At 31.7% G+C, this 27,885-nt stretch overlaps 2 protein-coding genes across 5 annotated transcripts in view; one reads left to right on the forward strand and one right to left on the reverse strand.

Moving 5' to 3' along the window:
- Nucleotides 1-15,381, reverse strand: part of LOC108905469 (F-box only protein 11) — a 48,941-nt gene extending 33,560 nt beyond the window's left edge. Inside the window, exons 1-8 of one of the 2 annotated variants that reach the window (XM_023454591.1) lie at nt 15,273-15,381; nt 13,376-13,693; nt 9,825-9,975; nt 9,530-9,740; nt 9,281-9,455; nt 4,080-4,304; nt 2,821-3,065; nt 1,196-2,023 (exon numbers count right to left, since the gene is read on the reverse strand). In XM_023454591.1, coding sequence (XP_023310359.1) covers nt 1,196-2,023; nt 2,821-3,065; nt 4,080-4,304; nt 9,281-9,455; nt 9,530-9,740; nt 9,825-9,975; nt 13,376-13,693; nt 15,273-15,369 — 2,250 coding nt within the window. In that variant the 5' untranslated portion in view covers nt 15,370-15,381. Of the gene's footprint in view, nt 1-1,195; nt 2,024-2,820; nt 3,066-4,079; nt 4,305-9,280; nt 9,456-9,529; nt 9,741-9,824; nt 9,976-13,375; nt 13,697-15,272 lie in introns of both variants that reach the window. The other variant, XM_023454590.1, reaches the window with a different exon arrangement.
- A 145-nt stretch (nt 15,382-15,526) lies between these two features.
- Nucleotides 15,527-25,281, forward strand: LOC108905471 (CAAX prenyl protease 2). Of its 3 annotated transcripts, none has more exons than XM_018708342.2 (6): nt 15,527-15,658; nt 21,823-21,928; nt 21,985-22,123; nt 22,296-22,463; nt 22,530-22,601; nt 23,104-25,281. In XM_018708342.2, the coding sequence occupies exons 1-6, from the start codon at nt 15,546-15,548 to the stop codon at nt 23,358-23,360; spliced, it is 855 nt and encodes a 284-aa protein (XP_018563858.1). In that variant the 5' UTR covers nt 15,527-15,545; the 3' UTR covers nt 23,361-25,281. The 3 variants fall into 3 exon arrangements, with proteins under 3 accessions (XP_018563858.1, XP_018563859.1, XP_018563860.1); XM_018708343.2 differs by having other exon boundaries at nt 22,299-22,463; XM_018708344.1 differs by lacking the exon at nt 23,104-25,281 and adding an exon at nt 22,655-22,794.
- Nucleotides 25,282-27,885: the final 2,604 nt, after the last annotated feature.

The following is a 27,885-nucleotide window of genomic DNA, read 5'->3' on the forward strand; positions in this document are numbered from 1 at the left end:
CGGCTTTCACAAAATTTCCAGTTGCAAACATCAAATTCCCTGACTTTCATGAATATTTTTAAAATTCCCTGACTATTCCCTGTTTTTTATGAAGAATAACAAATTCCCTGACTTTTCCCGGTATTCCCGGTTTTCCCGGCCGCTATGAACCCTGACTAAGTATTTGTCGTTCTAACCGATAGATTCTATGGTAAATGTATTAAAAGGTGTCACTAAATCCAAAGTCATTGTAAACGGTGTCGTAGTAAATGATATTTTTAATATGGTATTTCTATGGGATTTAATCGGGACTTTCAAATTCCATTGTTATATCCAATAAGTCGTATAAACCAATGTCGTTATAACCAATTTTCACTGTAGTTTCGGTCGGATACTAGTAAATACTAAATAATACCAAAAAACTAGATGCACTACCATTAAAAAAATTGAAGTCAAAAACTGACAAATTTACATTTTTCTTTTTTTTTTAAATTAACTTGATTTTAATATGGATATTTAAATTTCATCAAATAATTTAAAACTATTTGAATTTGGCCAACAAATCTCCATATATATTTTTTTAAATGTAAGTTACTTTTAAGGGTTGATTAAAATAATATTGTTTGAAAGTTTTATCATTTGTCCCACACAAAAATATTCATGAGAAACACCTGACAATCAGTCTCCCAACGTGATTTCCCCCTTCATTTTAATTTTTTATTAAAATTTAAAGTGGTATTTAGTGAAATGTTTCTGTGTTCAGGGATAGCAACATTTGTGTCTCCATTGTTAAATTGAATTGTAATATTATGAAAAGGGTTTCTCTTGAGAAATAAGATTTGACAACAATGCATGTTGTAGCTCTCAATCTGTTTTCACAATACAATAAACCTGCCTCCACTCACAGTTACACCCTGTATAATCACATCAATTTTATTTCCGATAATTTTAGAAATAACTAAGGCATTTTCACAAACTAACACCTGGATCTTAAAAGCTGTGTTTAGATTTAAAAAAAATGAAAATATCTAATTTCTAACAACTTAATGCACAGAAAATACAAATTTTTAAATGTTTTTTTTAACTTTTTTCAAACATTGTTTTAAATAAACCAATACATTTTTTGAATAATAGTCAATGATTCTACTAATTGGATTAATATGATCACAGTTTCAAAAAAGCACTGCAACGAATATAATGAATAAGTAAAACTTACCTTTCCTCCATTGAAAATGCATATTCCACCATCCCGTCCATCAAAAATCTTATTCCTCTTCAAAGTGGGATTAGAATCTGTCTTGATCCAAACTCCTGCCATAGCATTATCAAAGATTTCATTCTGCTCCAGCAAACCGAGTCCACCATTATAAACTAACACTCCACCATTTTGCCCACCCCAGATCTTATTACCACGAATCACAGGATTACTACCGGTCCTGATCTGCACACCCGAGTACAAGTGATTGAAGATGTCATTGTCTTCCAACTTGCCGTGCCCGTTATCGTAGAAGTACACTCCAACCTGTTTGCCCGAGTGAATACGATTTCTGCGAAGCACGGGAGTGCTGCCCGTGGTGATCCAAACACCAGCAAGGGTGTTAGCGTACACCTCGTTCTCCTCGATCAGACCTTGTCCCTTCTCGTGGACATAAATACCACCATGCTGCCCATGGTGGATTTTGTTGTGTCGCACTATGGGGTCACTATTAGTCCTTATCTGAATGCCCGCCAGAGCGTTGCCGTAAATGTTGTTGTGTTCGATCAGTCCTCTACCCTCTCCGAAAATGTAAACCCCACCCTGGTGACCGTTGTAAATTTCATTACGCCGGATCGTCGGGTTACTGTTAGACGTAATCCAGACACCGGCAAAATTGTTCGAATGTATTTTATTGTCTATGAATTGGCCGAGGCCATTCTCATGCACGTAAATTCCACCAGTCTGACCGTGGTGGATTTCGCAGTGCACCACTGTCGGATTGGCTCCCGCTTTCACCTCAAATCCGGCTATACGGTTGTTATGAATGTCGTTAGCTTCGAAATACCCCTAAAAAAAAATATACTGATATATTATTTTAATTAATTCATTCATTTAGGCAATTTTTGGGAAATTTGCTTATTTTTGCAAGTTCTGTATCCTCTTGAAAATATTTAATATCACTTTGTATTGTTTACAATACATAAAAAAAAAAGTATAAATATTGAGCAATAGATACAGTGAGTTAAAAAATTACTAGAACAATTTTTGCAATATAAATAAAATAACTTCTATAATCTAGGCAATGTTAAATTTAAATATTGGATAAAAAATAGTGAGAAAATTAACTTTATCAGTAAAAATATCACATAATTCTTAGATTTCAAAATGCTACTGATAAATAATGATTGGAAGTACAAAATATAAGAAGACACTGTTCATGTAAACGAGAGAATTTTAAATTTACAATATTAATAACACTTTTTTGTATAGAATCAAATATTAGTTTTATCATGACAGAGGCATAATAGTTTTTATTTTTTCTCTCTTCAATGCCATATTGGATTTTCATAAATTTCAGTTATGCACATATTAATGATCATCATATAAAGTTTACTTTTTTATTTTTGTTGAAATATGAAATTATCTGCTTTGAAAATTAAACATATATTAGCCCAAACGAAATTTTGACAGATCTGTAGAATATCCATGAATGTCAATGTTTAGAAAACTAAAAATGCAAGTTAAACATGAACTAATCAATGAATAAATTTTAACCATCTACAAATTTCCACACAAATTCATACATTTTTCGAGTATTTCTGTGAGAGGGACAAGTCCAAGTCTGCCAACAAAATTTCACTTACCAGTCCATTATCAAAAGTAAATATGCCAACATCTCTGCCATGGTGAATGTGATTACGCCTCATAATAGGATTTGCGTAATTCTTCACCCAAATGCCAGCCAAAGCATTCCGGCTGATCTCATTGTCCTCGTAAGTGCCTTGGGCATAATCAGTGACGTAGAGACCAACATTTTCACAGTCACTTATATCACAATGACGTATAACTGGATTTGCGCCCACTCCGCTGACGCAAACAGCAGCACCCACTAAAAAAAAATATATTCATGTTATGGGCACATATTTCTTTTATTTGCTTATTCAATAGTAATTAAAAAACTATAACTTTTTTCCACTATAATACTAAAGTTGAGAGCGTCAAGAAGCTCTCTGTCATTTAACTAAATTTAATAAAGGGATGTTGAGTAACTTCTCACTTTTTTTAACAGATGGCATTACCAGATAGTTTAAAATGGTAACGCACCTATAAAGAAGTGCTATAAGCAACCATGAAATTCTGTATGTTATTTCGTAGAAGTGTCCTTTTTTTTCATGTTGAATTTCGTGCCGAAAAATGAGTATTTGCGGGGAATTTTACTCCACTCTACATACAAAATAAATCTGCAGCCGAGGCACACAGAATTCTTGTTGAGACTAACGGCGATCATGCTCTGTCACAAGCAACATGCAGATTGGTTTAGGCGTTTTAAAAATAATAATTTTGATGTTGAAGATAAAGAATGCTCTGGCACACCGAAACAATTTGAAGATGAAGAATTGGAGGCATTACTTCATGAAGACTCAGGTCAGACGCTACATGAACTTGCAGAATTACGAGTTGATCACTCAACAGTTTCAAAACGTTTTAAGGCATTAGGAATGTTTCAAAAGCAAGGACATTGGGTGCCATACAAGTTGAAACCAAGAAAAAATCGAACGGCTGTACGTGTGAACAGCTGCTTCAACGCCAATTGACTTTGGACTAACATTTGATTAGGGTCCTAGTTACTGATTTTTCTTTGACTGTTTTTTAAACACCAACTTATAAAAATTAAATTTACTTGGCGCCCAAACCAGTCCGCCCCTGTGAAACTCGGATACAGTTAAGGTACTGTATAATAGAGATCAGTAGCGACATTAGTGAACTGGCAACAATGTTTAGGAAATTTTAAATTTTTTTATTAGTCGATTAAAATGTGGTAATTTTGAATTTTTTTTTAAGTTTTAAGGATGTGAAGAAACGGTCTGCTTTACGTATTTTTATAACATAAATATTCACTTACCCACTGATGTGCTTCTTATAATGCAATGATCTATAGTAGGGCTGCAATTCTCCCCAACTTCCAAGCAGTAATGTTTGTGGTGTGGCACAGTGGATGTCACATCTGGGGAAAATTTCAGAGTAAGGTGGCCTGCATAGGCATTTTTAGCACCTTCGACAAACATCACTGTGGATTCTGATTCACGTTCCAATATGACCGATTCAGCCACATTGCCAGGTGCGGCACCTAAAAGAGAATACATTACGTACATCTTGTGTGAACTACTGTTAAAAAAAATGTAAAAATGAAAACAAAATATATATATATATATAAACTAGAAATGGGCACGTTTCGGAAATGTGTTATGGACATATCCGTTGGATATGTCGATGAAATGTCCGGACATGTTGGGAAAAGTACTTTTGACCTTGAATCTAATAAGGCACCTATGAGTGACGTCATGTTTTCATAGGTCACTGCTTGAGAGTACACAGAGCAAAATATTACTTTTATTCTAATGAATATGTGTCAATATATTTTACTTATTACCTACCTTTAGACTTTTTTATAAACTGGTTTCTAATTTTCCCCGGACAGCCAATAAACGTATTTAAATGTTTTTCCAGTTACCCCACGTTGGGCGCCAGTGTAACGCAATATAGGTTTTATTTAACAAATATGATGGTACAGTGGGTACATAAAAGATTTACACTAAAATATCTCAACACAAGTACAGTGAACATCAACTAATATATAAATTGTACACAAAAAACAGGTATCTTAGTTAAGGAATAAAACAAGATACGAAAATAGTAAATGTCCTAGTGGGTTATAAAGACAACCTAGATAGAGGGCTCTTTTATTTCCCGTCTATCTACATTTTTAGACAAATAATTTTTGGTTTTTATTTTGGATAATTGTTTACCAGCTATTTACTAGTTTGTTAGTGTAATTCAATGCTAGTTAGGATATTTAGTCCTCAGAGTAAAGAATCTGTCTATGGGGTTAGATTTTTGCTGTCGAAGAATGTTTAACTGATTTGGTTTAATTAGTTTGATTCCATCACAATAAAGTAAAAAGATGAGAGCTAATAAAAAATATGTTTTTTAAAAAGTAAAAAACCATTGGAAAATAAAGGTAAAATAAAAACTCTAATTAGGTACATTCTTTCCTAGTTAAGCCTCAAATTTTTCAAATTGCTCTGATAGTTTTAAATCTAGTGATCTATTAGGTATGTATCAATTCATTCGTAGTAAGACATTACTTATGAATCGGTTTATACCTTGTAATCTTGTTATTCGTAGCATCAGTTTTAGTTGTTAGCAGGGAGACTAGATAAGGAGCACGAACTCATACGGGAAAATTGACAGAATTTGTCAGTGTAATAGTAGAAATTACTTAGTTTTTACCGTTCGCTAGTGTTCCTTATACATCGACATATTTTCATTATTTATTGATTTATTTATCTAATTCAAAGTAGCCTACATTATTTATTTTAAAATTTTGTAACACATCACAAAAGTGGCATGACTGATTTTTAATTCAAACTGCCACTTTCTTTTTCTCCCCTCCACTATTTCAGTGCATACCGGATACTAGCGCCCTCTAATTTGGTAAAATATTTGTTTACATGGAATTTGTGCTCCTTGTGTAGTGTCCACGGTTGTTAGGGTAACTATTTTGATATTAGGAAGCATGTAAAATAATTGAAAGATATTAAAGAAACAACCAATGAAACTTAAAATGTCTAAATGCCTAAACCAATGATGTGGCAACCAGCCCAAAATTTTGTTAAATTTGTAATCAGAACATCATTGGCGCAATTTTATCAGTAGAATATTGCAATACCTTAAAAATTGTAAAAGATTGAGAAAAGTCTCTCAAATGCTTTGATAAATATAATTTACAACAAGAGAATAAACTGGCTTTTTCCATAAACAAAAAAAAAAGTATTATTTCCTGAGTTGGATATGTTATTTTTTCTTCTCAAATATACTTTTAAGGTTAATGTAACCCATTTATGGCTGTTGCTTATAAGCAACAATGCACTAATGATTTATGGGAGCATTTTTGATTGATGAAATATATCATTGATGCAAGGTTCAATAGATGTCATAAGATCATATTTGTAACAATTTGTATATATTTTTGGAATATATCCAAAAAGCCAGATTTTTATTATTCAAATTCTTTTAAAATGTATCATATTCATGTTCTCATTTTCAAAGTTACAATTCTCGCATTTCATCAAATATATTTCAAATTACAGTATAAAATTCAAATACGAAGTCTAGCTAAAGCAGATTTTTCCTAAATAGATAAACACGCAACAGCATAATTTGTTGTGTTCTCACATCACTGGCCCTGTAAGTGAATTCCCAGAAGTCTCTATTCGAATTTTATATTGGAAAAAATGGTATAATTTCTTAAGTACAGAGATAGTTAGCTTTAGAGGAGGCAGTACGTAAGATTCATGATAAAAATGGTAAGTATATTGAATGTTTTCTTAAACTTATTATTTTTCTTCCGTTACACATTATTCCACATTTTGTATTTCGAGAGCAAATCGATGGTCCTCTAGACAAGGAAGATTTTTAGAGTACGGTTTTTATAAGGAGTCGTAACGAAAAAAATTTGGCAACAAAATGTCGAAGTCACAAAAGAAATGCAAACCAACTTGGAGATCTGGTCAATTTGTGCACCAAAATTTACCTGTATTCAGAGAAGAGGTACAAATTTAAGATTGGGTATTAGTCTTTAGATGTGGACAAAACTGTAAATATTGTCACAAATTTCATGAGAAGGGATAAGTCAGATCAATAAAGCAACAACCTGGATAAAACTGACAAGCAAATGGTTCGTTATTTTGAGTACCCGATTTAAAATTTGGTGCATTGTTCTTCGAGTGGATACTTGTACAAGCTCATTCCTCACGTGAAGCAGAGAAGAACATTTACCTTTGACTTAGCGCAAGTGTAGTTCTTGATCTTTTGCCAATTGTGAAAAATGTTTAAAATCATCTTTGATAACTTTTTTTTTTCATATCTCTTGAAAACTAAAGGTTTTTTTGCCACAGGAATGAATCGTGAGAACAGAACAAATAATTGCCCTTTTTATACCAAGCAAAATTATTCTCAAAACAGAGGGGTCCTACAGTTCTACCAAAATTCCATTCATTTTGTTCCATCCAATATTATATAGAACCTTTTATATCTGCCAAAAGGTAAAACATCTAAGGTGATGTTACTTTTAGAACCATAGTCATTCTTCCAGTCTTAATTTCAACACATATAATAAATACATACACTTGCATGATAATGACTTGGCAAATTATAGATCCCGGGTGATGTACACTATTTATATAAATGCAATTGTCAGTACTGTTGTAAATTCATATAAACTCTACACTGTAGAATGTGCAAAATGGTGGATCAACATAACACAACTGAATTTCAAATGATTCATAGCATTCTGGCTCCAAAAATTAAATAAAGCTTTGTTGCAAAGACATTTCCATCAGAACAATCCAATACAGTGAGGGTTGATCAATATATACATATTATCAGTAGAACTCTCGAAGATGATGTGGGTGCAGAAATGAAGCAATTTATATTTGTGACCATTGCACGATTTATTTCCTCTCCAATTATTGTTTCTGGAAATACCACTTAACACTATAGGCCATTAATGCAACGTATATGCAACACCATTACACGAAATTTATTTATTTTTCTCAATGACGTGTTATTGCAATGTTTTTTATAATAAAATTAGATTTTTAAGTCTTACTTTTATCCATGGCTGTAAATAAGTTAATTCGAAATAAACTATAATACAAGCAAATTATTATTTTTTAGTTGTTTCCACATTAGAGTGGCCCAAAAAAAATGAATATTTTTTTCGTGTTTCTTGTGAAAATATGTCAGTTTATCATGTTTTAAGAGCCCCCTCAAAAAATCAGCTCAAAAAAAATTTTTTAGAGGTCGCCCAAGATTTTTAAAAATTTCCAAAAATCATCCAAAATTGAATTTTTTCTTTCTTAATTTTTTTTCTCGTTATTTTATCATTTTCTAGGATAAAAAAAATCTCGATTCTGAAAATTTCAAATCTATATTTTAATTTCTAAAGGTCACTCATAATTATTTTAACTTTCAAAGTAGTGTACCTGTTTTCAAGCGACCTTTAAAAAATAAATATCAACAAACATCATTTTTTTTTATTGAATTTGATTAACAAAATGACCAGTGGTCATCTCTGTTTTCGTCGTTTGGCTTTTCTTTAATAGATGTCACTACTTATACAATTTCAACTTCGGTATTCTGATATGTTAATACCATCCGTTAACAGAGGGCAGCACAACGTGTAACAAAGAAAACTTTTTACAGTAGCTTGTAGATACCTCCGTTTGTAAATCTAGTGACCTTGTTTCCCCTACTGAGAAGTTATTTAAATGGAGTATAGTGCTCAGCTGCATTTAAAGTTCATTTAGTTGTTATTTAAGTATACTTTTTAAAATGACTTAAAAATCCCAAGAAATAAAGCAAAATTCCCTCCTATTTCCCCAATTCCAAAAAAAATTGTAGATCTGGCATCACTCTTTCTAGGGCTGCACCTCACCTTAGACAAATTGTGCTGCCCTCTGTTAACAGATTGTATTAACATATCGGAATACGAAGTCAGAATTGTATAAGTAGTGACATCTATTACAGAAAAGGCAAACAACGAATACAAAGATGACCACTGGTCGCTGAATTACAAGTGGAAGTAGATCTTATTTGTGGAAGAGTGAAACGGGCGGTGACTATGAGACGCATTCATTATAGCCGTCCTTCTCTATCGCATGGATTTCTATGACTTACTTTATCGCTCTCACGTAACGGCCGATGAACCATAGGGACTTTCCGACCCTGTATATAATTGACCCAAAAGAACTTTCTTATGCAAATGCGGCCTGCTTAATAATAATATGCCGCCTCCACTCCTGCACAAGTCTCCGACTTCTGGGCTAATTCTCATGGTTAGAATGAGGAGTAGAGATATTATTATTATATTATTATTATTATATCTACTAAGCCATGAGAAAATCGTTATTTTCATAAATATGAGTGGAAAAAAATAATTTTTGAAATAATAATGGATTATTATTGCTTCAAAAAAAAAAAATTAAAGTTAATATCATGTAAAAATTACTGAAGACTTATAGAGTAAAGAAATGTACTAACCTATTAAAGCTATGTCAGAGTCAATAACGAGAAATTCCCCACGATAAGTACCCGCATGGAGGAATATTAAGGCACCCTGGGAGGAACCTTCTGTAGAGTGGTTGCTGCATGAACCAGTCACCGATCCTGTGGTGCTATTGGAACCACTGCGTTCATCGGTGTAATCAAGAGCACCCTACAAAAATGTACTTCAATTTCTTATTCAAAAATGTCATTAAGTATTTGTAGGTATGTACGATAAACACTTACCTGTACCGTGTTAAAATACACAAGATTTCGACCTTTAAAAGTGATATCCTGGTAACCAAATCTAACATGTATGCCACGATACAACTGCCGAAAAGATTCTTTCCAAGGATTGGCTAGTTCCGACTCTTCTGGACTGATAAACTCGAACCGGCAAGGAGCAGGATTAAATAGAGGCAAATCATATTCGTATACACTTTGGTAGAGCCGTTTCCTAAATTTCAAACAAAAAAATTACGAAATCTAAATCTTGTATTTGTTACTAACTACTGTAATTCGTAACATTGTTTTTTCTTACCAAATTTCAGTGTCATTGGCAATAGCTTGGAATCGTTTGCAAACTTGACTGACCCGACACAAGTCTTGTTCCAGTAAGTAATTAAAAATCGTAAGTAATACCTCATCGGGCAACTCATATTGTAAATAGTGGGCAGCAGTGTTTGTACAATCTGGAAAGAACAATGTAAAAATTCAGTCGTAATAGATGCAACGCCTTTTTTTATTGCAAATTCTATCAAATAAATTTTTTGTCTGCAAATATTTCATTTTCAAAATTCAGAATAAAATTAAGAGCAGCATAAATACTTTATTTTGTTTGTAGACCAAGTAATTATTTGAATTATTAGCAAAATGATAACTACAAACTAAATTTGAATAAAAAATGTTTCTAATATTTGCAATTAAAAAAATAAACATGCACTTCCAGACACAAGTTTAGAATAACTTTTTTCTTAATGCATGACATACAAACTGCTATTAATATAAGGCTGGATATTTTACATACATCCTATATTATATGTAGATTCTAACAAAAAAGTATTTGGAATTTATCATTTAAGAATTCCGCGTAAAGTAGGTTTAATATTCTTTTTTAATGGAAAGTTGGTAGCACTGTAGTCTTCTCTGCGACGAAGTTTGCGAGCGATCTGTCAAGCAGTTTGTTTGCAGCTGTTAATTTTGTTAGTACACCTAAAGTGTGTTCCACGATTTTTACTATGGATAATGTTACTGAACAAAGAGTTTATCTAAAATTTTGTGCTACCAACAGAATTTCTTGTACTGAATCGTTGAAAATGTTGGGATAGAGGTACAGTAATTCAGTTTTATAGAAAACGAATGATAGAATGCATTCGAACATGGTCGAGAAGTCGTCCCTCAATGGCTTCAATTTAAGAAAACATTGATAAAGTAAAGGAAATGGTGCTTGCAGACTGTCATTGTAGTTTAAGAGAATTGGCGTATGAACTAAACATATCACACAAATCAGTTCAGTTCGTATCATTTTAGTTGCTATTTCGAGTATGAAACGTGTGGCAGCATGGCTGGTTCCAAAAGAGCAAAATTTTCTTCAAAAAGAGCAATGGAAACATGTTGCTGACGACATGATTGAACGAGCTAATTCGGACACTACATTTAACACATAATGGATGACTTAATGGGTTTAAATTTGACATGCAAACAAGCCAGCAAACTTCAGAATGGCACATTTCTAATGAGCCTAAACCAACTGAACCAAGTCAGTCAATCAAAAATCAGTTATGTTAACTATTTTCTTTGACTATCATGGTGTTGTCCACACATAATTCCTTCCGATTGCAGAAACAGTCAACAAAGAATATTATCTGGGCGTTATGAGGCATTTGCGAGAGAGTATCCGCCACAAAAGACCAGATTTATGGAAAAACAATTCTTGGATTTTGCACCACGATAATGCACCATCACACAAAGCAAAAATTATGAATTAATTTTTGACCAAAAATTCAAGGAATGTCATCGAACAACCACCCTACTGACTTTTTCCTGTTTCCCAAACTCAAATTACCATTTCATAGAACACGAGTTGATAGAAGTCATAAAATAAAAATTGTGGAGGTGTTGAAGTCCATACCAGAATATGCGTTTAAAAAGTGCTTTGACCACCATGTTGTTTGTTGAAAAAAGAATATTGCTTCAAATGGAGCCTACTTTGAAGGAGCAGAATAAATTTTGATTAATTGAATACATTGTGTTTTATTGACAAATTCCGGATACTTTTTTGATAGAATGTATGTTCTGTATGCTTGCCTTAGTCATCGGATTTATACAAAATATGACTATTACAACCAATTAAATTAAATGAAAGTACTAAATAATCCCACAAACTAATAATTATGTATATTATGTTCAACAACTTGTATGCATTCTTGAATAAAAGAAATTAAAATAACTATTCAGACAATTTATGTATCTTTATTGTCTTTATTAATAGTTGCATTATTCATTCAATATCTAAACCAAATTCATAGAACTATATCATAAAAATATATAAGATAATCCAATAACAATGTTTAAGTTTTAGGAGAAAAATAAACACTGTTTCTGCATTACATGAATTCTTTTTTACTATGCATTATACTGCATTAATTATTGTTAAATCTTCTTTAGGTTTTGATGACTGAAGAAAATAATACAGAAAAATATAAATTAATAGCCTATGTTTTTTTCTTAATTAGTAATTTCAATGTTTTTGAAAGACCACATATTAAATGTTATAAAAAATAACTTAGCTATAAAAAAAATCAATATATGTATTGTAAGATATTGACTGAATAAACTTAAAACACAAGTGAAAATAACAAAAGACATGATTATAAAATAAACATTTAAAATATTAAAATCTACCAAGAAATCTTATTTGAAGTTCTCTGAAATGTTGCCAAATCGCACTTATATTTAGAATTTTTTTCTATTATTTCCCTGGTTCGCATAATAAACTAATGAAAAGTAATGAAGAACACCTGTTATTATATCCTGAGAAACATACATTTGGGTTTTTAAGGTGCATACACCATGGGAATACCCAATTATCATGAGTTACTAGAATTTTTAGAACATAAGATTAATAAATACAGGGTGTTTCCCAGGTAATTTGAAATATTAGACAGGCGTGATTACCCATATTATTTTTAGAAAAAAGCTAGGTATATACAGGGTGTTACAGATAGACCTTCAATTAGACGTTTCTGGAAAACTACGCGTACTGGAATTCTGAAAATTTATGTACGAGGGTTTTTCCTAATGTTCTATCGATTAAAAATATTGGCGTCGCCGTGGAACTTCCGAACAATTGGTCCGTGTTTTTTAGACGCCCTGTGTAACATGTACCAACTTTCGAATATTCCAGATATTTGGACACGTTTTGGTATTGACCATCTAAAATTTTAGCTTCCTATCTTAAAAATTGGAGGAGATAGAACCGATTAAGTGTAGGTATGTTTTTTTAAAAAATTTTGAAAAAGTGAAAATATTTCAAAAACGATTGAGTTTAAGGATAAAGTAAGGTTATGAAACTTATCTTAAAATTCGATGTAGAATCCAAAAATTAAATAAAAAATAGTACATTCCATTTGAAATAAGCGAGTTGACGTCTACTTCCGGTAGAACCGGAAGTTCCACGGCGATGCCAATATTTTCAATCGATAGAACATTAGGAGAAACTCCCGTACATAAATTTTCAGAATTCCAGTACGCGTAGTTTTCCAGAAACGTCTAATTGAAGGTCTATCTGAAACGCCCTGTATAAACATCAACAAAAATTTTTAAAATACATAGACATCATGGAACGTGGATTTAAATTTTTTCTAATTTTTATTGCAAATTTCTTAAGAAATTTAAATCTCATTGTATTAAAATGAATGCTAATTCAATTTAACTAACCTATGTAGGTAGAATATGAATTAAAAGGATATTTTTAACAATTTTTTTCATCTAATTAACACATATTTGAAAAAAAAATTAAAGAAACCATTACTAGCTTTGTTCGATGGAACACATAGAATTTCTAAAATGAAAATTTGAAACATTACTCACTCTCATAGGTGGCAGAGCAAGTGCGGCGGGGCCTCTTCCTAGCAGGTAGCATGGCCGCAGTGTACCCCTGAGCGGGAGCCGTTGGGGTGGCTGGAGACGTAGGAGACCCAGCCGTGGCAGCACTTGTACTTGGCCCAGGCCCGTCGTGGTGGGAGGGTGACTTCCTTCTTAAATCGTATGGCGAGTGGTGTGCGGGAACTGCCCCTCCGCTAGTGCTAGAGCCCGGAGGAGCCAAAGCCTGAGGCCCCCCGGGGGCTACAGCGGATGGGGCCGGAATGTTCTGGTTTGGCTGGATTGGACAGGAAGGCTCACATGGTTCTGCTGTAAAAAATGTTGATGATTAAAAATGCATTACACCGGCACTTGTTTTTTTGCTACTTATACATAAGTATATGCAGAAAAGTAATTCGTTTTATAATGTAGCTCTTATCAATGATGAAGAGAAATAATTTTAGTCAAAAATTCTTATAACTTTCCAATAAATGTACATAACATGTATTTTTGTCAATGGAATGATAGATTCATTTTGGTTTTGTAAAGTAAAAGCTATTAAGGATATTTTAATTACTACCAATCACCTAAATCAAGGTATCCTTATTATTTCTTGTTTGTTTTGGCAAGTTTTTGAAAGTATTTCAAATATTCAAATTAAGGTTGTGTTGAATTCTTATAATGTACAGATGGTAAAATTCTAAAATTAATAATCGGAACCCTTATTAGAATCTACCTAAATCTCTATATTCTGGGTTATAATTACTATAGGTAGTAGGTATGTACTTAGTTACATGTATTTAACTTTATGACCTAAAATCCAATATTTGCAGTTTTGACAATTACAATTTTTAATATGGCAGACCGTAATTTTTTTGTACCTACAGATAGCATAGGTACTATATAAAAATTCTTTAAGTTATAGTAGTAGTTAAACATGGTTATAGTAAATAAAAATATATATTTCCTATAAAGGTGTACTTAGTATCTACCTGTAGTATCTAGGTACTTGTTTTATGTTGCATATTTGCCACAAATTCATATATTTTTGCTAATAACAAGATATCAAATTCTTAATTGTATGATGTATTTTTGCTACACTTAAATCTTTTTCAGTTAATTAAATTAAATTTATTTGTTTGATGTATATTTAAGTGGAATTTTTATTACACAGAGGAATATTTATTATTAGGTTTCCTTATCAGATAAATATCAACACTTAATATTTGTATCGGCTACATAACTATATTTTATTAATTATATCATACAGTTTAATTCATTTTGAAAAGTTTTTTGTTTTGGAAATATTTGAAAACTGGCTGTAGGTATCTAATCAGGTTACTAGATCAACAAAGGGAATTCCATGTTCACATTATGAGTTTCGATACAATTTGTAGCGAATTAAAAAGAGAAATTATATTGAAAATACAAATATATTAACTTTTTATTATATTTGAAAGTATTCAGTTGGTGTAACATCAATAAAGTTAATGTTCTCACTGAGAAGTTATGACAAAACAGGAAAAGGAATAAAAAATCATCACATCCTGCTGGTCAATAAAAATTACACATTACACCTACTTTGGAAAATTTATATAATTTTATCAATATTCCATCGAGTCAAATTTGGGTTTATTCCCCGGCTATACTTATCTTTATCTAGCTATGTAGGATGCCCTGTTATTTTTATGTATATTATATTGGATGACATTTCAAGTAATTCACAAATAAGTTAGGCTGTTCCCTATAAAAAACCAGTATAATATTCGTGAAAAACATATTTTTCGGTGTTCTTGGGTCCGCGCCAGAGCTCAATAAATATTTTTTGGGGCCAGACAAAAAGGCCTGGTTCATTTACAATAATCGGGTCGACTTTAACAATTTCTAGGCTAGCCAGGCTGCTTACCAGAAGTTGTTCTGGATGGTGTAGGAATCCTATTTGCCCCTTTTCTCCTCGATCTCCTCACGTACGACCTGGAGGCCGTAAAAGAGGCGCTCGGCATCTTCACAGTACACTCACTCACTTATTTTTTAAGTCCTAAACAAAGGAATCACTAGCACTACCAGCAGCAGCCATTTTTAGAGCAGTACGGTTCCAAGAAGGCATCCAGAGCGCAGGGCAATGCACTTGACCAATCGTTGCAGCCGAACCCGGTCACGTGAGCTTTAGAATGTCAGAATGGAGCAAGATATCAATGCAATTTTAAGTTGTTTTATTTCGATTTTTCTTTGTTTTATGTTATCGGTAACATATTTAGCAAGTATTCATGTGTGGAATAGTCCGTATAGTAGGTGAGTCTTAGTTTCGTAATTTTCCTTTACACCATCACAATTTCCAAAACAAAACTCACTGCAGACGGTAGACGTCTTTTACCCCTCGCACCTCACCGCTCCGCGCACCCTTCTACCGTCAACTTACTACCGTTCACTGTTTGCGGAGAACGGATCATGTAGAAATACCGTCGGAACAAAAAGTACAACTATCCTAATTTATAATTTATAATATTCACCCTACTTAATAGCAAGAAACCTGGTTTTTTACATTACCTACATAAAATTATATTGAATCCCTATAAGCACTGCTTCGCCCAACCTTATTAGATAGCTATAAATAGAATATAGGGGATATATATATAGGGGATATACCTAAAATTTATTTTTTTTACCTAGTTCGTAAAATAAGTATAAAATTACCAAACGTGTTTTAATTTATTTTCCTTATTTAAAAAATAAGAAAATGTCTTTAGAAACCAAAGCATATACCTACCTAGGTATTTCATGTCAATTTTTTCAGCATTTAGGCATATGGAAAAACAACGATCAATATCTACTGATTCTAGTACTAATGTATTTTCTAAGCTATTGGTTTGAATATTTTGAACAATGTATTTGATCACAAGAATTATAACTTTCACTTTGCGTGTATACCTATACCTATACTACAATATTATTTGATGTCACATTTTGTGATTTGGGTATGATTCTCTTAAAGAGAAGGTACCTCGGGGTTCTCATAGCTCTGGATATTATTTTTGTGGCTCACATTTATTCAAGAATCGCTTTTAGATTGATTTATTTATTATTATTATTCTGTTGTAATACTTATTACCATTACCTATACATATCTCCACGCATCCAAACTGTATGCATACATTTTCAATTAGCTACTTTCTTATTGTTGTCAAGTAAGAATGATAAAGGGAACAATTTTGTAGAAAAACTATGCATAAAATAAAATTGATTGAATGAAACCGTTTTACAAATTACACAATGTGTCACTGCTTCGGTGTTACAACCACAAAAGTACCTAGTGTTCTTTATAAACTTTCACAACCGCTTTTTGCTTAAAATTAGATAAATAATTACGTAAATAACGTTTATTAAAAAGGAGGTGCAGCGATTTGCATAATTGGTTTCAGTTACAATTTTTTTAACAAGGTTTAATAAATTTAAAAAACCTGATGAATATTGTAATAAATACCTACGTCACACGCTGTTTTAAAAATGTCCAAAGTGTATATTTTAGCTTCCTCAACTGCCTAAACAAGAAACAAGTCATAGGTATGTTAAAACTTGACATATAAGGGATGACGTTGTTGCTATATATTATTGTTTTTTCAATTATGGTTGAAACTCAGGCGATGAACTTCGAAATTCAGAGAGCGATTATTGCTTATGGCAATAATAAGAGTCCCAGAAGGATGTATCTACGCCAGGTGATCCACAAAAATAAAAGCAAGATTTGGCATTCAAGTCAAAGAAAGTTATAATTCTCTTTAACAATTTGAACCGTTTTATCTATTTTATTTTATGGGCTATCTAAGCAGGAAACTATATTTTGTCAATGTTAGCGAAGATATCCGTGCCCACTAACTACTTTTCGTTTCCGGTCATACCCAAAAGCTCTATTTCTATAACTAAGAAGACGAATTTAATTCGTAGATAAAAATGTGTAATATACATGGTGTCCCTAAAAGGTATTTACAACCCTCCACCAGATACAGTGTGGCTCAAAAATAAGTCGATTTAGCTAAACTTAGCTTAGTTCAAAGTTGCTCCGCTTGGGTGGTATACGGCCCTGAAGTTGCAATTTTGAAATCATTTGTTTTTATAAATTTAAAACGCCTACGCGATTTTGCTAAAATTCGGTAAGTTGACACCGCTCTATAGGACAATAAACCCTATATCAAAATTATAAGTCCATTGGCGTAGAACTTGAGTTTTTTTAGTAAGTACAACTTCCATAATTCTACGCCAATAGAAGAATAGAATTTTAAGTATAAAATATAGATTAAATTATTTGCTACAAAAAAGGTACTCTTACTAAAACTCTTACTCTCATGGTTTAGTCGAAATTTGTAATTTGTAATTTTAATCATTAGCAGCAATTTTGACACAAAAATTAAATGAGGAAAAAGTTATTACGTTTGTTCCTGGCATTCTTTAAATAAAAATTAGACTTTTTAACAAACACTATTATTTCGTTTCGGCGTATTCCATATGGTTTTTGTGTATTAGTTTTTATATTCAACATGTTCGTGTTGTGGATTCCAACAACTGCATTGTCATTGGTCTATTTAAGGTATGTTGATTTCTGATTGGTTAGATGGAATCCACCTACTCGTATAATAAAGTCAATCAATTTAAAAAATAATAAAGTCAATTAAATCAAAAAAGGCATAACTGATTTTTTTTTTACTTATTTAATATTGTTACAACTTTGCGAACGACGAAATAAGAGCTCTTAGATCGGCCACGTACCCGTAGTTCTTATGCGGAAGTTTTTAAACTCGTTCTGGTCGCCAAACGAACGACCTGCAGCATTATACGAGGGTTGACTGAAAAGTAATTAAAGTAATTCACACACGACCATACAATAACAAGAAAATTACCTACAGCGCTGCGCGCGGTGGCATAATAAATCTACATCCCCTCTACCAGTTTACATTTCGTTAAAATACCTTTACACTCTATAGGTTCCCATTCCGTTTTCATTGAAACTAGTATCGCTGCTTGTCAACGCCTGTGAAACAACGTACAGTAATCAAATTTTTTACCTCTGAAAATGTGAATCCTTCCGATATTTTTCGCCGGTTAAAAGCGGTTTATGGTGGTGATACTATTGATGGAAGTATGGTGAATCGATGAGTGATAAATTCGCAAATGTGAAACCGGTAAAGCGAATATTGAGGACGAAGCAGCGGACGACCGGTTTGATTCATCGTAAGAAAGTGGACAATTTGATTCGAAGTGACCATCGAATCACGCAACGGCATATTGCGACCCGTCTGGGAATGTCGAAAGAACAGGTAGGTCTATCACTGTAGGACTTGGCGATCGAAAAATTTGTCCAAGTGGGCGCCACTGAGGAAACGCTGCGCAGGTTGAAGTTCATGCCCCTTTCTTCACCCTCCCGATTTTTTTTTCACTTTTTCTTAATGTTGAAACAGCACTCAAGGGTAACCATTACGCCTTAGACGACGAGATTATGGAGGCAGTTGATGGAATGAAAAAACTTGTCACATTGGGAGAAATGTACATAAGTGTTAATGGGGACTATGTATAAAAATAAATACATCATTTTGAAGCTAAACAATTGAAGTTTCATTTTTTTTTGTCCTATCCCGATATCTCTTCTCGTTCCCCCTATACGGTCGTGTGTGCATTACTTTTCAGCCGACCCTCCTAGCATTTAGTTCACCACAGAGCGACTTTTTGGGTGATCTGGTATGACAACAACACGTCAGTTATTTCAGCACGTGTGTTACCTGGCGTATTACAGATCGAGTCTGAAATACCCAAGAGGGTATGGACAAGAATCCGTAAGTAGCCTTGAAGCGATGACATGTAAGGTATGACATAATATAATATACTTTGTAGGTTATGTCTCACCCACAACCCCACACTCATCAAAAGAGATCTGTAGATAGACATTCAAATAGCAAAATCGTACGTAGGTCGTCTCATATATGTGTGGCATACTATAATGAGGACGAGTAGGTTCAAATCGGAGTCTGCTGATGAATGTTGCTGCGGTTTTCTAGATATTGGGGATATAATTCAATGTTAGACGGGGTCCAATTTAGTTCGCAGATTAGTTGTTTTCCACAATGTCATTAGTTGAACAAAATCTTAGCAATTATTTCTTTATTTATACTTTGAGCACCTAGCTGTATCCAAATGCAATACATTTGGCCAATGATCAAGGGCCCGCTATGAAAATGAAGAATGGGGTATTTAAAGATCTAATATCAGTTTATCAATGTTGGATATTAACTTTAAGATTTGTCGAATCCGCAGCTTAAAAATCAAGGTTTGAAAGAGATTCCTTTGTAAAGTCCGTTTATCAAAAGATACCTATTTCAACTAGATTTAACTAAATTCCTTAGCAATAACCAATCAAATACCTCTTACCTTAGCGAACAAACGATTTAGTTAAATCCCGGTGAAACTATAATTGATAAGCCCGCCAATAATAAAAAATTATCAGAAGTAAAAAGAGCTGGATTTATTTGTACCAGATTTAATTTAAATTAGGTTGGTATGCTTTAATATGCGGCTTTATGGCACTCGTTTAGTTTTTTCGTAGAAGCTTGTTTATTTCAATAAACAATTTCGGATTAACCTAAAGGATAATCAACAGTTGATTATCAACTGTAATCATACCAATTGTATACCTACGTACCAGAAATATTTCTGAATAGATAAAATAGGTATCAATCATTTTTATGATTTACGCGCATTTTGCACCTGCAAATATTTGAGAATACTTTATATTCTTATTTCCGACCAAGAAACTTGTCTTGTTAACCTGGCATTGTATCTAAACAGACTACTAATTTTAAACTTGTTTACGGCGCCTTTCTTCACTTTATTTTTACAGGCAACCACTGACAAAAAAACCTGACGAACGAAATAAGGAAAGCTGGAAAGAAATTGAATAGCAAAAGCCACTTATACGTAAGATGTGACAATAACAAAATATATTTAAAAATACCCACAAACCTATCCACCGATATATTTCCAGATCGATGTATGAAAATTATTATCTCTCATATTGTATTTGTACAGTAATAAAAAATTGGTGGTCCTTGCTCCTACAGTGAGTTAAAAAATTGATATGTCAATTTATTTAACAAGAGTTGATGAAATCATTTTGCTCGATGCGTACTTTAATTTGCAACTTCCTATTTCCTCATAATTTGCCTTGAGAATTAAAAAAATTTCTTTTATTTCACTTTCACAAAAATAATTAACAGTGTCTCCAAAAATTAACAAATGACATTTTGTGTAGAGGACGACAATATCTTTCCAGATGAGTATTATTTGACCTACCTTTTTCCATTTTAAATTTTTGATGTGGGAGTTGTCGGGAGTGGAAGAACATAATCAGGATTTCTCAAAATAAAAATTAATCTAAGTAACGAATTATTTTAAAACTCGCCCTAGCCACAAAATTACGTAAACACTGTAAGTAAAAAAATTCAATACCTACATATGTGTCTATTTAGATATACTGTTGAAGAGTATTTTCTAATTTCCATTATGATTTTTTTATTGACAGACCAGCCGATTTAATTTTTATGTAATATTACTAATATTTATTATCTAGACGGCCAACTGAGCGTGGCCGGACAACTTAATTTTTGTTAAACATATCCGGTTCCTGTTCCTTATAACTGCGGATATGATACACATACTGCTCTGTCATAAATATTAATTCTGCCGTTTGCGGATTTTGTTAATAAACTCACCGAAAAACTAGGGAGTTTTGCAACCTAATTTTTTATTGTACATACATATTTGTAACGATTTATAAATTTATCTGCAAACCTGTTTGGAGTATACAACTTTTGTCTATTTGTCCAATTGGAATAAAGCATATATTTACTTATAGTGTTTGAGTCTGTAAAGGATTTCCGAGTTCTTTATACTAAAAATATTAAAATAAATGAAAGAACCCCGGAAAAAAAACGTAAAATAACATGTTATAGCCGCTCCAAACACAAAATTTTTAAAACGCTCGTTGACTCCGACATATTGAACAGTGTAGGGCATTCTTTTTAGTCTGTTGCTACGCCCAATCTATTGATTTTATGCGAAAAAGTGTAGAGCAAATATAATATTATTCATGGGCCGTATACAGAAAAACGTCAGAGATATTGTTTTTATAATTTGTGCAATTGCTTTTACAGAAAACATTTTTACACGTTTTTAGGCCAAAAAATGTTAAAAAAGACGTTGAATCTATCAAAGTCCTGCTATTAAAACTATAAATAAATCCTTTTTTAACATAATAATATGAATATTTAACTACTTTACCAAAAAAAAAACAAATATTTGCGAAAACTTTTATATATTTTATATTTCCTCAATTTGTAGACCTATGTAGTTTTTTAATAATGGTTTAATATGTTAACAAAATCTTAAATATAATATTTTGTTTTCTTTTTTAGAGATCATCCAGAAACGATTAAGAAAAGATTCATTAGCGCATTTGTAATGCTATTTATTGCTCCATGTTTTCTATATGTAGGATTAAATAAAGAAATTTTGGAAAAGGTGCAGAGATATGTCAAATTTTTAATACGTATTAAAATAACAAATTAATGTTTTAGGCATCTTTTTTCCATATATTAGGATTAAGAACACAAGGACTATGTCAGGCTATTTTTATGCCACTGTTTTTGACAATGATTCTATTTTTGGGGCCTATTTCTATGGAGTTGTATAGTGGTTTATCTAAGTTGTATACAGGTGAGTAGTAAGTAAATACATATTGCATCCTTATTTGTCATCAGGTCATCAGTTTCAAATAAAACTTGTAGCTCAAATATTTTTCTGGAATATTTATTTTTTTAATATAGGATACAAAGAAGTATTAATATTTCATGCTGTCTAAGAGTTACAACATGTGTATTTTTTTTAGAAGAAATGTATTGGTTTTCGAATATGACCAATCTAATATGGATCAGAAATCACATAGCAGCCCCATTATCAGAGGAATTCACTTACCGTAGCTGTATGCTGCCATTGTTAGTGCAATGTTTCAAACCTTCCACAGCAGTTATAATCAACCCTTTGTTTTTCGGGGTTGGTAAGCATATCTTTTAAAATACAATAGTAAAATCTTCTTCTCTTAATTATCAATAATATGTTACAGCCCATTTCCACCATATGAGAGAGAGGATTAATCACATGGGAATGGATTTTAACACTGCATTAAAAATTTCATGTGAGTATATAACTTTTAGGAATCTAAATCACTGGATTTTTTTATTCTCACAGCAAGATGCATTTTCTTTGTCTGTATTGTGTTAAACACGACACTGAGATAAAATTGATTGACAAAAACTATATCTCGATATGTTAGTAATATGTTTTGTATTTTTTTGTAAAGAATTCTTTTTTATTCACATTTTTGTATAGAATCTCGTAACATTTGTTTAAATTTAATAAATACTAATTTTTACACAAAACGTTTTTTTGATAAATATTAAAAAGATATAGAAAAAAACTGAAAAAAGTATTTATGAAAATGATATTCAAAATCATAAAAAAATGTATTTTAATTAATTTTTGTCTGCCCCCTCGAGAAAATGGATACTTTCTCTAAAACTATAACCCATTAATGTATTGAAAAGGTAAAATCAATATTTCAGTATAATCACATTTTCACCAAGTGCACTTAAAATTAATTGAATTAGCTACACAATGTTTGATTTTTTTTATTCTAGGCTTCCAATTTGTCTACACAACGATATTTGGCATGTATTCTGCATATTTATTTTACAGAACAGGGCATTTTATCTCCCTTTTTATAGTGCATGCCTTTTGCAATCATATGGGATTCCCCGAAATTATGGAAATAAGGAATTATAAAAAAAATAAGAAAGTTGTTGTATCTAGTCTATTTTTAATTGGATTTTTATCATGGTGTATTTTACTAAATCCATTGACTGAACCAAGTTGGTATCACAATAAACCGATTTGATATGATGTGAGATCATTTGTCGTATATTAATCTATTTATTGTTGCAAAGTCTGATAGAGTACAAGAAATGTTAAATTGTTAGCTTTCTGACATTCTTATAAAAATTTACAATATTTTAGGTAGGTATATAGCAAATAAACCAAATATAAAGCGTTTACGTTATTATTGACTATAATATCCAAAATTTATAATAATAAAATAAATCAATTTGACTTAGTAGACTTCTTTCATAATTAAATAAGTTAGACAATCAAAAAAAAAATATTTTTTGGTTGCTGTAGCCGTTATAGAATTGTACAAATTAGGTATGTATTTATGGAGATTAAATATCAATATTGTCAAAATTATTAACCAAAGCAAGAAAAAAAACGCAATTCAAAATGTTCATTTTTCTATTAAAATCTACTCTGCAAACTTAGTGTCCTTACTGTATTTTTCCCTTAAAAAAATTTAGTAAACATCTTAGTATGCAACAAAGTTTGATGTTGACTTGCCATTTTGTTACCTCGGACTTTGTTGGCATCAGTAAGTGTAGCCTTGTCATTTGATGCTGCGAATCACATTGCCTTCTATAAAATTTGTACACACAAAAAAATATATACGTGTCACTTCACAGGATGATCTGGACACCAAAATGACAAGATTTCACTTTCTTTGTGTACATGTTCAACTTTATATTTCTGGCTTATTCTAATTAGTGTATAATATGTTACAATAACCCACTGACAAAATTCAACAGGTGATAAAATAGTTCGCATGAACTTATAGTCTGTAAACGCTTTGTTTTTGACTCATGGTTTTAAGATTTTATTATTTTCTAATTATTCTCATTTACTTTACACCTTTTTTAAGATAATCCATTTAAATTTGGTTATGTTCAACATTGAGAACTGATGGAATGGACAAATTACTGTTTGATACAACCAAGGTGATACTTTTGTCTCCTCTTAACTCTTTCATCCTCCCTCCTACTCTCTCAGAAATCAGTAATTTTGAAAAAAACACTTGTTATATTTACACTATTGGAAAAAATTAAGGGGACAAAAAAAATCTGAAATTTTTTAGCGATTTTTACAGGCTGTATCTCAGTGAAAAATATGGTCGTATCGAGATAAAAAAAGCAGTTTGAAGTTCCAAGTCTATAGTTTAAAGATCTTTTGACAAAAAAATTTTTTGAGCTCTGGTTATTGCGCAATTATAGGAAATAGCACAAGAAAAAAAATTTCCAATTTTTTTAATTTATTTTTAAGGATCAGGAAAATGTTTTTCACTTAGACTGATGCATAGGTCAGTTAGCTGATTATTCAGCTTCAGATTGTTTTTTTCTCTGCTTGTAAATTTTTTTTGTTAAGATATCTGGCTTTAAATGTTTTTGATCATCAATATCTCAGTAACTAATGACCGCACATAGTAAATTTAAGGGTGGTTTGGAAAACTTGAATTTTTCTACAAGGACCTTTCATGGTTTTTTCGTCATAATTTAAAAAAGTGCAAAAAAAATACTTTATGGTTTTTTAGAATGTCTACTGCTAATTTACAAATGTTGAGGAAAAGATTAATGTTGAGAGACATTTTTACAGCCCAGTGTAGCCACAATAACCTTGTAGATTGACAAGGTGATCTATTTAACCGTTTTTTTCTGTTTCAAATGATAAAAATTTTGGAATAATTAAAGGAGCACACAGGCAATTACGTAATCATTATCGAATGAAAAAGAATTTTTCTCCACTTTTCCCACAATTTTAAATTAGATATTGTTTGAATTTAAATGATCATGAGCAATAACCGGAACTAAAAAAAATTTTTTGTCAAAAGATCTTGAAATTAGAACTTGAAGCTTCAAACTGCTTTATTTTATTATTTATTTGTATCTCGATACGACCATTTTTCACTGAATTAAGTCTGTCAAAAATCACTAAAAATTTTTGATTTTTTTATTCCCTTAATTTTTTCCAGCAGTGCATTAAGTTTTAAATCTTATTTTGTATGTTTATCTGTTTGGATGGTATTCGTTAAAATTTCATCCTCAAGGAAATAGGTAAACAAACAAGTGAGAGTAATTGAAAAAAATAATATAATACAACATTTTGTCTCAAAAATCAAGTGTTTGTCGGGCTTCATATGGATTTTTTTTCCTTTAAGTCTGTGCATACATATTTTTCTATTTCACATCTACAATTTCACATTATGTATTTATTGCCATTGTTTTAAGATGAACTGACTTTTGTATAGCAAATTATTTTTTTGTTAAAATTTATTTAAATTAATTGGTAAAGTTTCTTAAAAAAAGTATTTCGGTGATGACATACATATCTATTTTTGTAAAATATGAATTCATATTTTCGTTCACGTTAGAACTCGTTTATATTCTAGAGATAGAGGATACGGATGGTTTTGTATAACTTCCCTTCCATTTCTCCATCATTTTTCAAACTACAGAGAAAATTATCTCACTTTTTTTAAAGTAAAGGACTAGTGAACAATGAAGGAACAAACATGTCAAAAATAACTTACCTATATACTTATTATATTTGTATCATTTTTAAATTTTTTCATCTTCTGTAGTAATTTTTAAACACTAGCTATACAACAGTACTTAAAAATTAGAATATTGTCTTTGAAATACCTGAAAAGACTGTCAAGATATTTATATGTCCTCTTTCTCAGGTAGTTGTAATTCTTTGTACAATGTCTCCTCCATTTTAAGAGTCAATTAATGTTACAATAAAGTTTTTATTAAAATGTATGTTTCAATTTATCTATGAATTCTATAATAATTTTGAATACGGGGTGTATTTAAATCAAGGGATGCAAATGCTACCAGATAAGCTTGAGTGTAAAATATGATAATTGGACCAAGTATATTTTAATCCAAAGTTGCTTTATTTGGAAATTACACGGTGTTTGAAAAACATTTTATATGTACACATATCCGGAAAGAGAACTTATGCAGGTGAGTGTAAATAAAGACAAAAATACATTCAATTTGTAAAAACTACATCAAACAGCGAAGAGATACTGGAAAACATCCTCATTAAGAATTCCAGAATTCTGATTCCACATTTTGAAAATTATGAGGCATTGTAATGCTCAAAATTGATTTAAAATGTCTGTAAGCAGACATTTTAGAAAAAAAAAGTACAAGAATAAAAAGTTTTTATTTTGACCATATTAACACATCACAAGGAGAGGAATATGACAGTGAAAGTGGAAATAATAGCCTATGAACTTTAATTTTAAAATATCGGAATACCTGGATTTCCGTTTGCTATCTTTTTTTCCTTAAGTTAAGTTTAAAGCTCATAATATACTTATTCCTTTTTATTAGTTTACGGTTTGTTGCATCAGGTTATGTTAGTTTACAGTATATGGCATTTAGTTTGTTTATCCTGCGATTCATTAGATTAGGTTTAAAATTTGTGGTTTATATCTGTCTGTTCATTTAAGACTAGACAGGGAGGTTTTGTTATGTTTAGAACTAATGGTGTATGCCAGTGGTCGGCAAACCCTACAAGTCACATGTGGCTCTTTGGATCCTTGAGTGTGGCTCTTCCACAAAATACTACTTAAATCACAGTACAAGTGGTCTGCTTTGAAAAATCTGGAGAAGGAAAATATGTTGCTTTTTAAGAGCCAAAATAGTATTATTGGTATAATCTACTAAAAAACTAGCGTTTGCTGTTCCTTCCTTATTCGGGTCTATATATTTATGAGAACAATCATTCTCAAGCATGAACCTTATCAGGATTAAATTTACAAGTCGTCTTGTTCATGAGAACCTGGAATCGTGCCTTTAGTTGAAAACAATAACATACAAACCTGACTTACCCAAACTTTCAAAGGAGGTGCAAGGCCATTGTTCACATTAGTATTTGTGATGATCTAATTTTATGGATATTGTACGGAATTTAATTTTATCAATAATATTGTTATTAAGTATGATACCAGGGTTTAGTTAACATACCTATAGTTAACTAAGACTTAAAACTTTTAGTAAAGTTTATTAAGCGTCGTGGAGTGAAAGAAGATGTAGTGTTGATGATTGGGAAAGGTATGTTGAGATAGTTTAGACATACAGAGGATGAACGAAAGTATAGGATAAGTGTGAATAGAAGATTTTGAAGGTGTCGACCTCGGCGGATGTACCTCAATTGGATCGAGGTCGTTTTTAGCAAAGGAAAGCTAGGAGTACCATAATTAAGTTAAGCACAATGTACCTACATAGTTTAAGTTTAAAAAATTTGGCTTTCAAAATGGATTTCAATCGTTTTACTGTTGATATTTGGCTCTGTTGACTGATGAGTTTACCGGCTACTGGTGTATGCCATTGTTCTAGTTCGTGGTTAAACCCCTTCATTTGTTATGTTTAAAATTCGTGGCTCTTCCTCTTTTTTCAAGATTCAGGCACATGTCTTTTCAACATCTAATGGTAATCTCCCATCTTACGTCAAATCTTCCTTGACACCGTTGTAGTACTTTAATTTCAAAATTGTATTTTAACAAAAAAAATCGATATTTCCACTGA

Source organism: Anoplophora glabripennis, unplaced genomic scaffold (genome assembly GCF_000390285.2).
Source record: "Anoplophora glabripennis isolate ALB-LARVAE unplaced genomic scaffold, Agla_2.0 scaffold267, whole genome shotgun sequence".
In the NCBI taxonomy this organism is placed as follows: domain Eukaryota; kingdom Metazoa; phylum Arthropoda; class Insecta; order Coleoptera; family Cerambycidae; genus Anoplophora; species Anoplophora glabripennis.